At 38.8% G+C, this 19,203-nt stretch overlaps 2 protein-coding genes across 2 annotated transcripts in view; one reads left to right on the top strand and one right to left on the bottom strand.

Annotated features, from left to right (window-relative positions):
- LOC112057155 (uncharacterized) overlaps positions 1–19,203 on the bottom strand; it is a 228,179-nt gene that overhangs the window by 70,614 nt on the left and 138,362 nt on the right. The gene's annotated exons all lie outside the window — the stretch shown is intronic.
- Positions 14,327–18,385, top strand: LOC112054975 (cuticle protein 70, isoforms A and B-like). Its single transcript, XM_052886185.1, has 4 exons — positions 14,327–14,401; positions 15,348–15,431; positions 17,181–17,339; positions 18,133–18,385. Exons 1-4 carry the CDS (start codon positions 14,390–14,392, stop codon positions 18,265–18,267), a joined length of 390 nt encoding a protein of 129 aa, XP_052742145.1. The 5' UTR covers positions 14,327–14,389; the 3' UTR covers positions 18,268–18,385.

Here is a 19,203-nt window from a genome sequence, read left to right as displayed (position 1 = left end):
TGACCAATCAGGAAAATTTCAATCGTCCCAGCCGGGGACCGAACCCAGGAAAAATCCGTCTTGTAAATCCACCGCGCATTCCACTGCACCACGGAAGCTGATAGTGTATTGTCATGGCACGGCAGCCGATAAAGTCTTGGATATGAATTATCATAATCATCATTATCAACCCATATTCGGCTCACTGCTGAGTTCGAGTCTCCTCTCAGTATGAGAGGGGTTAGGCCATAGTCCACCACGCTGACCCAATGCGGATTGGCAAACTTCACACACGCAGAGAATTAAGAAAATTCTCTTGTATGCAATTTTCCTCACGATGTTTTTTCTTCACCGTTTGAGACACGTGATATTTAATTTCTTAAAATGCACACAACTGGAAAGTTGGAGGTGCATTCCCCGGACCGGATTCGAACCCACACCCTCCGGAACCGGAGGCAGAGGTCATATCCACTGGGCTATCACGGCTTCCAATATGAACTATATTACGCATCAATTATTTAATAAGGTCTGCCAACATAATAATAGTCCTAAACCGTCGATCGGCTTTACATAACCTAGTAAGTAGCTAATAGTAAAACAGTTAACAATCGGTAGGACCTACTTATTGGAAGGTTCCGCGTTGCACGCCCTGGTCACGTTTTGTTACGCAATGTGTCTTTATTGTGAACGAATTAGCGGAGTAAATGCGGGTAGTTGCATGATAGTTGACTCATATAAAATTTTACTATGAACAATATTAATTTCGTCTAGTACATGGAATAAGGGTCCGGAATTTATCGATTATAATTAATAAAAGTTATGGATTTCTTATAAAACGTAATTCAAATGTCAAAAACGCTGTCGTCCACTTTGTGACGTCACAATGTTACCTGATGTACTACGTCAAACTTATTGTTAGCTAATATTTTTTGTCAATCACTCGGTTTGGTAAAGGATTAGTTAATGTGACGTCATGAAAAAGTTGAAATATAGACCATCATGGCCAACAGGCTTTGTGGCTCGTATTGTCAAAAACATATTAAAGATTAAAATCACGTCTTGAAATATTTCATAATTTTTTTCAATCAAGTATACTATAATGAACTATAATGAACAATTTAAGACTATTTAAAAAAAAAGTGTCAACTAGCCTATATTGTATCGTGTTAGTGGGGTGATGATCGCTCTTGACTGCGCACGTGCTTACCATGGTCCCTAATTAGTTATACTATTCGTTATGCGATACGATTGCGTTCATATTTGAAGAATGTCTGTATAACCCTTCGCGATTAGAACGAGATGGTACTATGTCAAAGTAAAATGCGGACCATAAGTAGTTTACTTTGATAAGGTACCATCCAACTGACGATACTGGTATGACCTGTGAAAAACGCTGTTAAAGATCAAATTTTAGCGAAAAGTTCCCACCTAGCTAAGAATCCTGATGATTTTGATGATATGATACGCCTCGACTAATAAAGCGAATTAGCTGAAATAGGGGCTACTTTTTTATCCCAGAAAAATCCATGGTCAAAAATCCAAATCAGAGAGATTTTTAAAAAACTAAATTCCACGCGGACGAAGTTGCGAGCTTGCGCTAGTTTATTATCATAAAACGGGAAAATTATACAGGGAAGGTATCAAATATTCGTGACTAAGTCCATTTAAAGTTAACCGGCGACCGTTATGGATTCAAATATTATCACAGTTTACCAGTATTGAGGTTAATTGATACCGGGGTTGTAGTCAGGATGTTTTTAACCCCCGACCTAAAAAGGGGTGTTATTAGTAACCCCTGACGTAAAAATGAGGATTGTTGTGAGGTTGACGTACGTGTCTGTGTTTATGTATGCCTGTTTGTTCTATCGTAGCTTCTAAAGGAATGGCTAAATAAATATGATGCGTTTTTTTCCCCCACGTGATTGATATAGTTTTTAAAGTAAGCAAATCCAAAGATAAATCAGTGTTTTTTATTCAGTGTGATGCAAATAATTGCTGACATAAAAGTCGTTCATAATTTCATCATTCATCAAATGTTTTATGAATGGCTCACTACAGGGATAGACCTCCCTCCTCATAGTGGAGAATATGGAGCTTTGACCCACGACGCTGCTCCAATTCGAGATGGCGAACTAATTTAAATGTAAAAAAATCGTGTAAGCGTTTTATGGTTCACTGCAGGACATAGGCCTTTTGTAGGGATATCCAGACATCATGATCCTGAGCCGCCTGAATCCAACGATTCCCTGCGACTCGTCAGTCCAGTGTGGGGTCAATCAACACTGCGCTTTGTAGTTCGGGGTCGCCATTCCAGCACCTTGAGACCCCACCGTTCATCGGCTCTTCGAACTATGTGCCCCGCCCATTGCCACAGTTTCGCGACTCGTTGAGCTATGTCGGTGATTTTGGTACATACGGCATATTATGCCTGCCATAAAGACGATCTATCTTATGGCTATAATCATAATCACTATCAACCCATAATCGGCTCAAAGTTGAGCACGAGTCACGAGATTGGCAGACTTCACACAGGCAGTGAGTTAAGAAAATTCTTAGGTATGAAGGTTTCCTCACGATGTTTTTCCTTCACAGTTTGATACGTAATATTTAATTTCTTACAATGCACTTAACTGAAAAGTTGGAGGTACATGCCCTGGACTGGATTCGAACCTACACCCGCCGGAATCGGAGACAAAGGTCATATCCACTGAACTATCATATCTATACTAATATTATAAAGCTGAAGAGTTTTTTTGTTTGATTGAACGCGCTAATCTCAGGAACTACTGGTCCGATTAGAAAAATTCTTCCAGTGTTAGATAGCCCATTTATCGAGGAAGGCTATAGGCTATATATTATCCCCATATTCCTACGGGAACGGGAACCACGCGGGTGAAACCGCGCGGCGTCAGCTAGTAGATAGATATAACCAGCACATTAGCCCGTCCCTGGTTTAATATCTAGATCTAGATAACAACGTAGAGAACTAAATTACCGCGACGGCACGTTACCAGTCGATACACATGCATCTTTAATTTGTATCGATTGTCCTACTCCTACAAAGCATTTTTCAACTTTACGACGAAACCTTTTAGGCTCTAATGGGCGTGGAACTTAGCCTGACACAGAAATGGCTTGTGATCTATTATTTATGACGACAACATAATGGCTACAATTCTTTATGATAGCATCATATTTTAAACCAAATAAAAATAATGAAATAATTTTCAATTATTTCAAACAGAACATTAAGTGATGATGCAATATAAGATGGAAGCGGGCTAACTTGTTAGGGAAAATGAAAATCCACACCCCTTTCGGTTTCTACACGACATCGTACCGGAACGCTAAATCGCTTGATGGTAAGTCTTTGTCGGTAGGGTGATAACTAGCCACGGTTGAAGCCTCCCACCAGCCAGACCTGGACCAATTAAGTAAACCTCAATTAGCCCAGCCGGAGATCGAACCCAGGACCTCCGTCTTGTAAATCCACCGCGCTTACCCCTGCGCCACGGAGGCCTTCAAAATGATATGTTATGGTGATTCAGACAAAACTATGAACGAGGCGAACTATGGTATTAGGGCATTTTCTTTCCAAGCCTTTTTTCCAATCTTTGATACGTCTGCTAATGATGAAGAATCTGCCCCAATGTCCAAATAGATCACCCTACTCTTTCTTATCTCATTAGCGTGTCGCGCTCGTAAATACATCTATTTATACCAAGTTCATATATATGTAATCCCAGACACGCAAAAACTCATCTAGATTATGCGTGTTTTGCTAACTAGGTGAACCTCTCTCCCTTTAACCGGCCTTAAAAGTACCGACACCAGATTAGTACTCGGCAATAAACTACACGGACGGAATCTTGGGGACAAGCTATGCGTTGTGTACCCCTCTGCCAAAGTAGTAGACCAAATAAATCTAATAACAGACTGTTGCTGGATGAAAGCGCCTCAGTTACTTAGTGATTTGAAATCACTACTCAAGGCCTATTGTTTATCTATGATTCTATGGAGTCAGATGTGATGATGATCCTATCCTACTTATATAATAAACGCGAAAGTCTGTATTAATATTTGTTTGGTTATTTGTTACTCTTTAACACCACAACTTCTAAACCGATTTGGCTAAAATTTGGAATGGAAATAGATTTTATTCTCGATTAACACATAGGCTACCTTTCATTCCGGAAAATCCATGGTTTCCGAGGGATTTGTAAAAAACTAAATTTCACGCGGAAGAAGTAGCGGGCATCCGCTAGTGATATATATATATCTTGATCTTCGATCATATCTCTCTCTTTATGTTAAAAAGTTTATTTGAGATAATTTCGTTAAAAGTTCGTTAGTTCCAGTTTGATGGATAAATAATATGGCGGTCGATAAAATTACAGACACGTTCGGCTTAATGCACATTCCCCAGGTTACTGGCGGGCATACGGAATTGCATAGTAAAAAGTGTTCCTAGCATGCCCTGTTGTTCTCTTCTAAGCGATACGTATTCAATAAATTTTAGTTGTCTGTATCGAAATCTTTCAGTTAAATATTAAAAGTCTACTTCAGATGTTACAGCCATATCCATTGCTGATAAAGAGCTAGAGTCTATATGACCATTTTATAAAAGCTGAAGTTTTCAGCTCATCAAAGGTATTTAACACTACCTCACGTTCCCCAAATCTGCTATTTACCTATGTAACTATGCAAGCACAAACTTTGAGCTTAAATTAAATGAGGAAGGTCATCTCAGACTCTCAACCTTGGGATATATTTTTTAACAATTGGTATGTCCGACCCGAGTGTGGTGTACAAATTTCACGTTAAATAGAATTCCCCCCCGCTAAAACTTATCATTTACAAGATCTCTGTGTCTCCTCGCACGCGTGTAGCTCTACGCTATGCAGCTATATCCGGCGGAGTTGTGAGCGAGATTAGATATATGATAACAGATTGCTCACTTATTAGAAATTCAAATAATTCTTGCATCTATGGTGATAACTCACAGCTGTGGATTGTACTTCGAGAAATCTTTATTTGGGTGCCTTGTCACCTTATTAGTGTGAAAACACACAGTAGTAGTGCAGTATTGCATTATTTAACTTGAATTATTATCTAGCAACTGATCGATTTTGTACTAAAAATGTTGAAATCAGGAAGTAACGAAGACGACCAACACTGCGCCTTCCGGTGCTGGATCGCCATGCCAGCACCTTGGGACCCCAACGACTATCAGCCCTTCGAACTGTGGCCTGCCCATTGCCACATCAGCTTCACGACTCGCTGAGCTTTGTCAGTGACTTTGGTTCGTTTAAGGATCTCCTCATTCCTGATTCGATCACACAAGAGACCCCAAGCATAGCTCTCCCCATCGCCCGCTGAGTGACTTTGAGCCTTCTAATAAGGCATATAGTCAGCGACCAAGTCTTGGATCCGTAGGTCATCACTGGCAACACGCACTGTTCGAAGACTTTCGTACTTATCGATAAAATATGATAATGACCAATGAGGCAACTGAATAAATCACAATCACGTTTCCATTAATATAAAAGGAAGTTGCAAAATATACCTTGTATCAAAGAATTCGAGTACCTAATAAAGAATGCTTTCTATGATTAGAACAGAAAAAAACATTAAATTCATAGATACCTTTAAAGTCTATAACATCCGACTGGTTTATGGTTTTATTTAGTGCACTAATATCTTGCACGCAGCTATGACTATTTATATTTAGGAACAAATACAATAATTTTATAGGGTAGTATTTTACAAACATTTTCAAAAAGTCGTTTGTTTTAGAAACTATTGTTAGAGGATCAAAAGGATATCAATAAAATAAAGCCTCTATAAGTAACTTCAAGTTAAAATAGGTTAGAAAACAGGATCCCAAAGAAATTATCAAAAGAGAATGACCATCCCTAAAATCTTAAAAATTAAATCTTTACTTTACTTCTTCGTTTTACGACATTTTTAAAATTTGTTCCCAAAGGTCGTTGACCATACCGCCTGAATTTTGAAGACCGATTAGTTTTTGTTTCTTTTTCTTGTTTGTTAAGCTCGTTGGTAACAGAAAAGCAAACCCTTTCAAAATAAAAAAGAATTTTCGGTTCGGTTAAGACGTCTTCGAGTAATCGGTGAACATATATAAAAAAAAGTGTCCGATGAATTAATAACCTCCTCCTTTTTTTAAAGTCGGTTAAAAATAATACAAATTCAAATGTTACTTCGCCGCTTTGGTGCACCAGCGAACTTTTTGGGCAAGAAGAGTAATAAAAAAAATGAATTTTTCTTTTTTTTAAATTGCTTAACCAGATTACATTATATTATCATCTCCATATACTTTGATACGGGGGTGCACCTGGGTTACCGGATCCAACGTTATTTGCCGATGAGCATTCCCGTTTCAGTAGCCTATATCTAATGAATTATTTACTCAATTTCATTATATTCCAATTGGCAGTTTCAATGAGTAGTTCATTTAAACAAACATACAAAAAAGTATATTTGTATAGATATATATTTTGCAAAAGCTTTGCGAAATGCACTGCACAGTATATCGGTATGGTATACACGGACGGACGACATAAATTGAGTTAACGAGATCAAACCATTGCCAAACTACATTTATATGAAAATAAATCCACATTTCTACTGAATTAACTTGTCTCTTTACAGTGTTTGATAACTGAGACAGTGTGGAGAAATCAAAAACATTATCAAAGCTAATTCATTTATTTTTTTTATAGATATCCTACTTTCGAAAAATTGCTTAGCTTTAATGTAATAAATGTAGGTTTTATTGTTTGTTTCTGCTAGCTAAATGATTGTTTATTCGGAAAATTCAGCTATAGTATACAAATGAAATTTAAAAGAAAAATATTCTAAGGACTAGAGCGAGCGCTTACGTTCAAACATATACTCATACTTGTATTTGACATGTGGTCTATATAAACCAGGTAATTTTCCAAAAATGTAAGGTACTCGAAAAAAGGCCAATTTTTTTTTTTTTTTTTATTCTTTACAAGTTAGTTAGTTAGCTTGACTACAATCTCACCTGATGGTAAGTGAAGATGCAGTCTAAGATGGAAGCGAGCTAACTTGTTAGGAGGAGGATGAAAATCCACATCCTTTCGGTTTCTACACGGCATCGTACCGAAACGCTAAATCGCTTGGCGGTACGTCTTTGCCGGTAGGGTGGTAACTAGCCACGGCCGAAGCCTCCCACCAGCCAGACCTGGACAAATTAAAAAATTCTCAATCTGCCCAGCTGGGGATCGAACCCAGGACCTCCGTCTTGTAAATCCACCGCGCATACCACTGCGCCACGGAGGCTGTCAATTAATATTTTTATACAAATTTTCAAACTTTGAAAGGTGGAATTTTTAGTTTTCTAAAGAATAACTTTTTCAACGAAATTTTTAGTTATATTTTTATTTTAAGCACTGCAATTCTTATTAATATGATTTAAATAATATAGAACTTTTCTATAAACTTTTCCTCACCTTTTGTAGGTGAAACAAAAGGTGACAGACAGACAGCCCAAAAAAGTAGCCTATATGATCTGCTCCAAGGTAAACTTTATCTCTTTGCCAAATATATTACAATTATTGGCGATTTAGCCGTGAAAACATAACAGACAGACAGACATACTTACCTCTGTTATAGCGTAATTTTAAAGAGAGGTACTAGTAGGTACAGATATTAATTAAGACATTATATTAACTTTATATCATTATAAAAACATGATTTTAATTATGTTAAGTATGTAATACATCAATCATATACGAACGCAAATGGTATGAATATTCTGACAACATTTTAAGAATTCATTTCTTTTGATATAGAACTAGTGTATCTAAAACAGCCAGCTGCTATTTAATGAATAACCATGTAATTCTACAATATATACCAGCACAAGACCGCGACTTTTACTTCTAATAGTTTTAATATTTTTCAAAACCACGTTATTTGTGAGTGTCATATATTTTATCCCCCATGGGAAAGGAAACTGAACGGGCGAAACCGGGGGATTCTGCTTAACCAAACCCTTAAGAAAACCCTCCACCGCGTCTAAGTATATCTGCCTGTTCTCGATAAAATTAAAAAAAAATCAAAGTTTAAAACTCATTTATTTCAATTATGCTTAATTTTCGTGATCCTTACGCATCCCAATATGACGCAGGTGGCACTGTTTGATTTTAGTGGGTATTCTGGTGTCAGTGATAAAATTATAAAATAGAACAAACTGTTGAGCGCGAGTCTCTTCTCAGAATCAGAAGGGTTAGGCCAATAGTCCACCACGCTGGCCCAGTGCGGATTGGCAGACTTCACACACGTAGAGAATTAAGAAAATTCTCAGGTTTCTTCACGATATTTTTCCTTCACCGTTTGAAACACGTGATGTTCAATTTCTTAAAATGCACACAACTGAAAAGTTGGTGGTGCATGTCCCGGATTGGATTCGAACCTATGCTCTCCGAATCGAAAGCAGAGGTCATACGACAGCTCTACATACCCGGTGGTAGAGTGCCAGTTCTGCCTGTCACTTTACGGTCGGGATGCGTTGAAGCATTTCCTGGCGTCAAAAAGGCTTAATTTACAAGCACTTTTGAAACGTCAAGTTATGAGATGATTTAATGGGACTAAACTTTAAACTTAAAGACTATATAGCTCAGCTATTACTTAACTATGTTTTATATAACTCGCAAGTTTCGAATTCACCGCTATCTTTCTATTCTATAAGAATCGTGTTAAACAGAAGGCAGTGGTGGATTTACCAGAAGGCTAAGTAAACTGGAGGGAGGCAGATCTTAGTTAGGGGGCGGCAAATTTCACCCAAAAAACTTTTTCTTCGACAGAATTAAAGAAAATGTAACGATAATTTTAATATTTTAGTCCTATATTAAAATGTTAAAACTTGCAATTTTATTGACACAATTTAAGGCAATTGCATTGATTGCGAACTAGGATAATAATTTCGGAGTTCTTTTTTTTTTTTTTTTATTTCAAGTAGGCTCAGTTTACGTTACTCAGCACTTTTGACACGTCAGTTGACTATTTTTAAAGATTCTGTTCAGCAGGGGCTGTAAAATATCAATAACCTACTGGTGGCAAATTTGCCGACAAAGAGAGACAGAGGTGAATTTCAAACTTGCAATTGCGAGTTATCGTAACAGAATAGCCTAGCTGGATGGATTTTCTTAAAACGGATTTACAAAGTATTTATTGATTGTCCCGCGGACGAAATCGCGGGCATCCGTTAGTTAAAAAAAAAGATAATTTGTTAGAAACAATCCACGGACTTCATTTTAGCTATGTCGAATGCATGTTTCCAATAAATGTACGGCACAGAATGCTCGGCACATAATCCTTGTGAAAAATCCACGCAATGTTAATAATTGTAGTGAAGTATATGAACACAAACCACACCTTTTTTAACGTAATAAAAGTATAATAATTTATCAATTAATCGTTATTACAAATAATTAGAGCCGTGATAGCCCAGACCTCTGCCTCCGATTCCGGAGGGTGTGGGTTCGAATCCGGTCCGGGGCATGCACCTCCAACTTTTCAGTTGTGTGCATTTTAAGAAATTAAATATAACGTGTCTCAATCGGTGAAGGAAAACATCGTGAGGAAACCTGCATACCAGAATATTATCTTAATTCTCTGCGTGTGTGAAGTCTGCCAATCCGCATTGGGTCAGCGTGGTGGACTATTGGCCTAACCCCTCTCATTCTGAGAGGAGACTCGAGCTCAGCAGTGAGCCGAATATGGGTTGATGACGACGACGACGACAAATAATTAATTGACATATATATTTTTATTAGATAATAATTTTTATATCGACCTGACCCTACAAGGTTTAGCTTTATTGAACCAGGGTCTGTAGCCAAATGGCACGTCGGTTCTCTTTCTACAAACGCTAACGCTTTGATACCTAACAAATATGTATGGGAATGACAGATATGATCGACAACTTGATCACGTGACCTGACGATAGTGAATGTCATTTATATTCGTTATTTAATTTTAGAAGCGTTTACAATTGTAGAAAGAGAATCGACGTGCCACATGGCTATGGAGGCCCTGCACTGCTTTTGTGTGTGTGTGTGGAATATCTTATGTTTAAGATATAATAAAATAGCTTTTGTGTAGGTATCTCTTATGTTTAAGATATTATAGTAGTAAAACACAAGTATTTCGATATCACGTTAATTTAAAAAAAAATCCCTGAAGGCCATTAAATTAACTAGAATAACGACTTTTAAGCCAGAAATTCCATTGTAAGAGATATGTTTAAATGGTGTAGAAATATGTGAGCTGGATCAAAGAAAATTATTTCACTTTCAAATTATAGAAACCGCATCGAAATCGGTCTATCTGTTTGAGAGCTGCGATGCCACAGACAGATACACAGAGACACAAACAGATATCAAAGTCAAACTTCAAAGACAGAGGTTAGGGCAATAGTCCACACGCTGGCCTAATGCGGATTGGCAGACTTCACACACGCAGAAAATTAAGAAAATTCTCTGTTGTGCCTCCAGGATGTTTCCTCACGATGTTTTCCCCCACCGTTAGAGACACGTGATATTTAATTTCTTAAAATGCACACAACTTAAAAGTTGGAGGTGCATGCCCCGGACCGGATTCGAACCCACACCCTCCGGAATCAGAGGCAGAGGTCATGTCCACTGAGCTATCGCGACTTTTGAGATGTTTTTTTTACTGTTGCTTAATTAATAGTTAAACAATTTATCAGTCACAATGAAAAAAACGATTGATTCAATTTCATTTATTTCTAACATATCAAATTATTTTCCAAGAATTTCAAGCAAGATTAATGAAGAAAAAGAAACAGTAAGTCCGAGCACATGTGACAGTAAGTTTAATTTGGTATTATTAATTAAGTAATATGTGGACAGTGAGACTATAAAATTTTGTTTCTAGACAAATTGCTTTTGAATCTTTTTCTACTAATAGTCCTATTCATTGGTCACTGTTTTGACTAATTTGTAAATATAATTTCCTGCGGAAAAGTCTACTCATTGTGGCACGTGCGTAGCACTTTCATAGACTAAAGGTCGCCATTGATGGTCAATTATTCTCACGTTTCTGAAAAGCAAACGGTAGTACCCACGCGGCATACTATACAAGTCATGTACGCAGTGACCAACACACGATCAATTATAGTCGTGGGTGCTACAGAAACGTGAGAATAATTGACCGTTTATGGCTAGCATTATGCACAACACTGTCCGCAAGGAAGTCGCGCGCGGTGAGGTGCGCGGAGCGAGGGGAACCGCGGTTTACGAGGTCAAACGACCCCATGCCGTACTGTAGTAAAAAAGTTATTCTTACATTGCGGTTCGGAGTCTTTCAACCTCGTATTAAGATAGGTATGCCATGGAGTCCTGGCTTAATAGCATATCCTAAAAATTCATCTGCGGTACGAGGTCCATTGATGCCATAACGCAGAGAAAGTAATAACGTGCTCTCTGATATAAGGGTGTAAGCACACCACAACCAACTTCCGAACTCCTTGACTGAATATTTCTTAGAAGAAAGAAACTTCATACTTCCTGACTCAGAACTCGAACCCGTCCTCGGGATCCATAAACTAACCATTGGACTAGCAAGGCAGTAAAATTAACACCTCTTAAGTTTAATTAGCTGACATTTTGTACTCGCTTGCTTTAAAGAAATGTCTATAAACCGCTAAATCCATTATTCATGACAGTTTCAATTGAAATTCATACCATTTCATGACAAGTTTCCCATGCGATTTTTATTTTGCAATAGTAATTTCTACTTACCTGTTTAGGTAAGTTTCTAGTTATGATTAATTACAGGTACAATTTACTGTTAATTACTCTACAAGTGTTATTGATAAAAATGAGATAATAGACTAGGTATTTTTATAAATAAAAGTAGCTGAAGCGCGGTTTCACCCGTATGAATACGGGGATAATATATAGCCTATAGACTTTTTCGATAAATGGGCTATCTAACACAGAAAGAATTTTTCAAATCGGACGAGTAGTTCCTGACATTAGCGAGTTCAACCTAACAAACAAACTCTGACTCTGAAAACTGATAGTTTGTCACCCGTGATCCTACCAAAAATAAGAACCAAATATGGAATTTAGGAATTAAATTACCACTGGATTTACAAGACGGAGGTCCTGAGTTCGAACTCCGGCTGGGCCGATTCAGGTTTTCATAATTGGTCTATGTCTGCCTGGAGACTTCAGCCGTGGCTAGATACCACCCTACCTGCAAAGACGTACCGCCAAGCGATTAAGTGTTCCGGTACGATGTCGTACAGAAACCGAAAAGGGGTGTGAATTTTCCAAGATCTTTAGTTGTCTATAACTATTTTTTTTGATTATTTCTGTCGAATATGACATACATGTCTCTCCAGTGACATGCACTTCATAGGTATAAAAAAGCACTGCCTACCCTAAGGACTCAACACAAACCTATGTTGGACCACAGAATACATAGTTGAACAAGGAATTTTCCTATTTTTACTTATAGTGAATACCCTAGTTCACCTCATCACCTTAGGCACGCCACTGCATGCCTCTAGCTAAGACTCTGGTTTTTAGCTTTGAAAGAAAGTAAAAATTTATATCCGAAAATTATGCCAAATAACACAATGCCTAAACACAGATAAAATGAAGAATGAACCAACGTGAATAACGCTTAGAAAATATTGAAAACTCCCACTAGGCATACTGATATAGTTACAGCCTTGGTTTATTTCACAGGTAAATTGTATCCATGGGTTTGTAGTCTAATAGTCTGATGGGACGGCAGACCGTCACGACCGTCATGAATTCGATCCCTCCGCTGGACTATTGAGTAGACTCCAGTCTATTCCGACTAATTGGAGGAGAATGGGACTATTTAAAATTAAAGGTATATTGCAAATATTCGTTTTATCCTTAGCCACTACGGTAAAAACTCCTATACCGAACAACTTCAATATTTTTTTCTCTTTGCTAAATTGCTAAATATTCGTCACGTGCCAGTCGCTAAGTGCCAATATGAATGATAAAACTGCTCCGACCCAGTGAAATAGGTATTCTCTATATGGAGAATGCAGTCCTAGAGCATAGATCTAAATATAGGTGCACACTTGCGTTTGCAATTTTCCGACTAAATAAGTAAAATAACGAATTTTCTATGTATGCAGCCGTTTATGTCCAGCGGTGGACTCCATTCCACTGCTGGACATAGGCATTTTACATGGACTTCCAAATACCACGTTCTCGAGGCGCCAGCATTCAGCGGCTCCCTGCAAATCGCTTGTCCTGAGTCCACCTAGTGCGACGTGGTGACGGGGTTGCCATTCCAGAACCTTGGACCCCAACGTCCGTCGGGTCTTCGAACTATGTGGCCTGTCCATTGCCACTTCAGCTTCGAGTCTCGCTGAGCTATGTCAGTGACTATGATTTGTCTGCGGATCTCCTCATTTCTGATTCGATCACGCAGAGAAACTCCAAGGATAGCTCGCTCTGAGTGACTTAAGACTTTAGTGTTGTTAAAATTGGATGATAGTGATGATATTTCATAGTCTTCTTGACTACAATCTCACCTGATGGTAAGTGATGATGCAGTCTAAGATGGAAGCGGACTAACTTGTTAGGAGGGGGTTAAAAATCCACACTCCTTTTCGGTTTCTACACGACATCGTACCGGAACGCTAAATCGCTTGGCGGTACGTCTTTGTCGGTAGGGTGGTAACTAACCAGACCTGGACCAATTAAGAAAATCTCAATCCCAGCCGGGGATTGAACTCAGGACCTCCGTTTTGTAAATCCACCGCACATACCACTGCGCCACGGAGGCCGTCTGACCAGACCTGCACCACACTGGATTCCACTGTCTCCGAATAGCCCGAGATGGCAGAAAGTAGATGAGAGATGGAGCTGGTCACGACCCTAACACATGAGGATTATAACACACGGAGGGATTAGAATATTGACGGCTGCGTGGCGCAGTGGGTGACCCTGCTTTCTGCATCCACGGCCGTGGGTTCGATTCCCACAACTGAAAATTTGTGTGATGAGCATGGGTGTTTTCCATGTGTGTATTTATACATAATATAATTTTTTATATGTAGTGTATAATTGTATATTAATATTATAATATCAACTATCTTAGCAACCATAACACAATATACACATATTTTATATTAGAAGAATAAATAAATATACATATTTATTTACTCTTCTAAAAAAAAAAAAATATCGTATGTGTGCGCATGCTCGTAACAAAATTAATTCGACCTAGGATGTGTGACCCAGGCCTGCGAGTGTCGCTGAAATTCCAATTCAGTATATAAGGTGCGCGGGCGCAGCTACCGACAGACTACATTCTTCTGTCGACCACTGCAGTCAACATGCGTTCTCTAGTAAGTTTAAATAACGTACTTTTTACGTGAAATAGATCATTTAATAACAAGAAATATAATATGCATACATTATAACTCGGCTATAAAGAAAGGGCCGGACTCATATCCGAATTTCGTGGTGTATTTCACAGAGATTACTTAGTTAGAGGAGAAAGGGGATAAATTGGCATGTTTCAAACCAATAGTATTTTTTTATCAAAAAAGATTTGTGTCTCAGGACGCTCGACGGAAGTGGTGACTTAAATTTCTATAATTCATTAAATTTAATTATGAATCCTCATACAACAACATAAAAAGTTTTAAAATAGTCTGTGGTCGTAAAATCAGTCTGAAGTTCGCTTTGTCAAGTGTATCTCGTAACGTTACCAAGCGGTTTACCCTCCCATAGGAAGGTATCACTTCAAAAATTATTGAATTATAAAAAAAAAATAGAAAAAATTAAAAGAGGGAGAGGGAGATGCTTTCTTAAAACTAAGATAATTAGGTTGTTACTACTTCAATAGAGCTTTGTCATTAGTTCTCAGTTTAGTTTCTATAAAGTGAAACAGATACCAGCGGCGAGGAGTCCATACAGGCCGATGCCCGCCGGGTTACCTTTTAAGAATCCATGTATGTATGGATGTATCAATGTGTGGATGTATGAGAAACCGGAGTTTGTAACAAGCTGTATGAATTTTCTTTTCTTTCTGACGGCTTAATTTCGTCGAAACTCTATTCTTCGCCACTGATAGATGCTGCCTACCTTGAGTGCACGCCACTGAAGAGTGGTAAGCTTTATTTATTTCAGACATGCCGTTCACTGGGCTTGCGAAATCTTTAAGACCGTTGCCAAAAGTCAGAACTACCAGCCTATTGACTACAAAGTGTCAAAGGAAAGGGGATTTAGGGCTTAGATCCACCACCAGCTTGATTTATTGGGATTTGTAATACTTGTTTTTTTTTTCAGGTATTATTCGCCCTCCTATCCGTGGCTGCGGCCAAGCCTACTCCTGGAGACCTTCTGGGTGGACTGGGTGGATGGGATGCAGGGGTAATTACAACACTTGTTATATTTTTTACTTACGTATTCAATTAATGATAACACACATATGAATTTGGAAAGGGATCGGTATCAAATCAACTCGAGCCGGTCCAGTCCCCCTAGCCAAGTGGCACGTTGATTCTCCTTCTACGATCGCTAACGCTTCGAAAACTAGAAAGATTTATGGGAATGACATTTGCTGTCGACAGGTCACGTGATCAAGATCTGTCATTCACATACGTTTTTCTAGTTTTCGAAGCGCTAGCGATCGTAGAAAGAGAATTCTACTAGAAGCACTAGTAATTGTAGGGATGATGATACAATTCGAATGTTGGCACAGTCAATCAAAACCAAAATCAAAATTGACTTATTTAAAGTAGGCTTAGTTTACAAGCACTTTTGAAACACCAAGTTTGACTATTCTCTAGTATGACTCTAGAGTAAATCTCGAATTTATCTCTATCTCACTCTGTCTAACGCTATATTAAAGATAGAGCACGATACAGATGAATTTGAAGCTCACTCTGTTGAATTATAAAAACACTGTTACAGAATCATCATCATCATCATCATCATATCAGCCGATGGACGTCCACTGCAGGACATAGGCCTTTTGTAGGGACTTCCAAACATCACGATACTGAGCCGCCTGCATCCAGCGAATGCCTGCGACTCGCTTGATGTCGTCAGTCCACCTGGTGGGGGGTCGGCCAACACTGCGCTTACTAGTGCGGGGTCGCCATTCCAGCACTTTGGGACCCCAACGTCCATCGGCTCTTCGAACTATGTGCCCCGCCCATTGCCACTTCAGCTTCGCAACTCGTTGAGCTATGTCGGTGACTTTGGTTCTTCTGCGGATCTCCTCATTTCTGATTCGATCACGCAGAGATACTCCTAACTTAGCTCGTTCCATCGCCCGCTGTGTGACTCTAAGCCTTCTTATGAGGCCCATAGTTAGCGACCACAGAATAGAATACAGAATAGCGCTATAATATTCTTAATATGAAACTTCTTCGAAAATTATTGCGTTAATTTTATAAATTGATCATTTCTAATCTAAAGGTTACGAGTTCGTAACCTTTAGATTAGAAAGATACTGAGCCACCTGCATCCAGCGAATCCCTGCGACTCGCTTGATGTCGTCAGTCCACCTTGTGGGGGGTCGACCAACACTCCATTTACTAGTACGGGGTCGCCATTCCAGCACTTTGGGACCCCAATGTCCATCGGCTCTTCGAACTATGTGCCCTGCCCGTTGAAACTTCAGCTTCGCGACTCGTTGAAACGGTGACTTTGGTGCTTCTGCGGATCTCTTCATTTCTGATTCGATCACGCAGAGATACTCTTAACATAGCTCGTTCCATCGCCCGCTGTGTGACTCTGAGCCTTCTTATGAGGCCCATAGTTAGCGACCAAATCTCGGAACCATATATCACTGGCACTGTTCGAAGACTTTTGTCTTCAGGCACTGAGGAATTTCGGACGAGAAGATACCGACAAATCAGTAGACAGATCTATCATCAGATTATCTATACTAATATAATAAAGCTGAAGAGTTTATTTGTTTGTTTGTTTGATTGAACGCGCTAATCATAGGAACTACTGGTCCGATTTGAAAAATTCTTTCACTGTTAGATAGTCCATTTATCGAGGAAGGCTATAGACTATATATTATCCCCATATTCTTACGGGAACGGGAACCACGCGGGTGAAACCGCGCGGCGTCAGCTAGTATCTAATAATCGTATTATATTACAGCTTAGCTACGGCCACGCGCCGATCTCATACGCGCAGCCAGCCCTCACGGTGGCGCACGCCCCGGTGATCCAAGCCGCGCCCGTGGTTCATGCCGCCCCGGTGGTACATGCTCCTGTCATCGCGGCCAAAGCTGCCACCAGCTACTCGTCCTTCCAGCGCGTGAGTATTCATCATCATCATTGTCAGCCGATGGACGTCCACTGCTTTTTTTTTTATTCTTTACAATTTAGCCCTTGACTACAATCTCACCTGATGGTAAGTGATGATGCAGTCTAAGATGGAAGCGGGCTAACTTGTTAGGAGGAGAAGGAGTCTCAAAAATTGAGTGGCTCAAAAAAAAGGGAGATCAGTGAAGGAGTCCTCAAAAAGAAATTAAAGAAAGTTTTCCTTGGGGATCATGACGGACGGATTTACTTTATAGAAATTGTTTTGCACCTTTAGTAATTTTTTTTATTATTTCATTTTATAATATTAAATTCTTAGGTTATCTTATTAAAATTAGATTTAGCAATTACTTTTAAATAATAACTAGAATAATGAGCGTCAACTCGCCAACAAACTGCCTGTACAGTTTGGCGAGAGTATCGATATGTTAAATAATTGTTTTTTCTTATCAATAAAATTAATTAAAAAAAAAAGGAAAATCCACACCCCTTTTGGTTTCTACACGGCACCGTACCGGAACGCTAAATCGCTTGGCGGTAGGTACGTCTTTGCCGGTAGGGTGGTAACTAGCCACGGCCGAAGCCTCCCACCAGCCAGACCTGGACTAATTAAGAAAATCTCAATCTGCGCAGCCGGGGATCGAACCCAAGATCTCCGTTTTGTAAATCCACCGCGCATACCACTGGCCTCCAGGAGACTCGAGCTCAGCAGTGAGCCGAATATGGGTTGATAATGATGAAGAAAAGGAAAGTTTTTCTCTTAACGTTTGTATTCTGTTGATCCACAGGTGATCCATCCAGCGGTGGCGCATCAAGTTGTAGCCCAACCAGTGGTCCATGCCGCTCCAGTGGTCCATGCTGCCCCAATAGCCGTGGCGCATGCCCCCGTCTCCATCGGTCATGGCTGGGGTAGCGGCTGGTAGTTAATGTATGTTAAAATGTAAATAAATGTTCATGTCAGTTGGTTTGTAAGCGCGTTGAGATCATGCCGAAAATGTCGGGGTGGTGCAAATAAAATAAATATTTATATCAGTATTTTTATATGTGTGTTTCAATTTTGATAGCATAAATCGATATTCAATGGATTAACGTTGCGGTTACCAGACACATTTTATGAAGACAAAGTGTGATCCGATTCTAAATAAAAATAACTTTATTTCTTTACAATGGGGATGATGACTAGGTTTGAATATATTGATTTTTATGATACATTCGGGTAAATAAGGTCAATGTTAACTAATTTTATACATAAAAAGCAAAGATTGCCTGGATATTTGCAAAATAAATGAGATTATAAAATTTCAAAATCTATTAAAAATCTTTTATAGTAATTAGATGAAAATTCATACAGTTTTAGCTTTCTTACATTAAATGTGACATTTTTTAATATATGAACTATAAACATAAACGCGCAAATAACAAAGATATTAGTAATTTTGTTTGATCGCACATACAAATCTAACGATCATTACATTGTCTATGACGTCATTAGTTCGTGCCATTTTGTATGGGGCGTTTTTCAGGGATCCGCGGCAGCGCCGCAAATCTGGCCCTTTAAATCCCTGTAGCTCCGAAAGTAATGATCGCAGATACCCTGTTACTTTTAAAAAATTGCTTTACTATTAGCATACTCTTAATTTATATACAATTTAAAAAACTGTCATCATCCCTATTACAGACAAAGTTTTGAATATTTAATTAAGTTTTACAGATTGTTAGTTTGTTTGTTCAAGTTACCTATCAAAAATTTTTATATTATGTTAGTATTCTTATTTTTTTTTGTTTTATTCCTATCCAATAAGCCAATTCGAAGTTATCGGGGTTTTTTTTTCTTTTTTTGTTCATTACAAGTTACCTTT

The sequence above is a fragment of the Bicyclus anynana genome, chromosome 16, assembly GCF_947172395.1.
Source record: "Bicyclus anynana chromosome 16, ilBicAnyn1.1, whole genome shotgun sequence".
NCBI lineage: Eukaryota > Metazoa > Arthropoda > Insecta > Lepidoptera > Nymphalidae > Bicyclus > Bicyclus anynana.
Note: the sequence above shows the minus strand (reverse complement) of the source record. Positions and strands in the feature narration are given on the sequence as shown.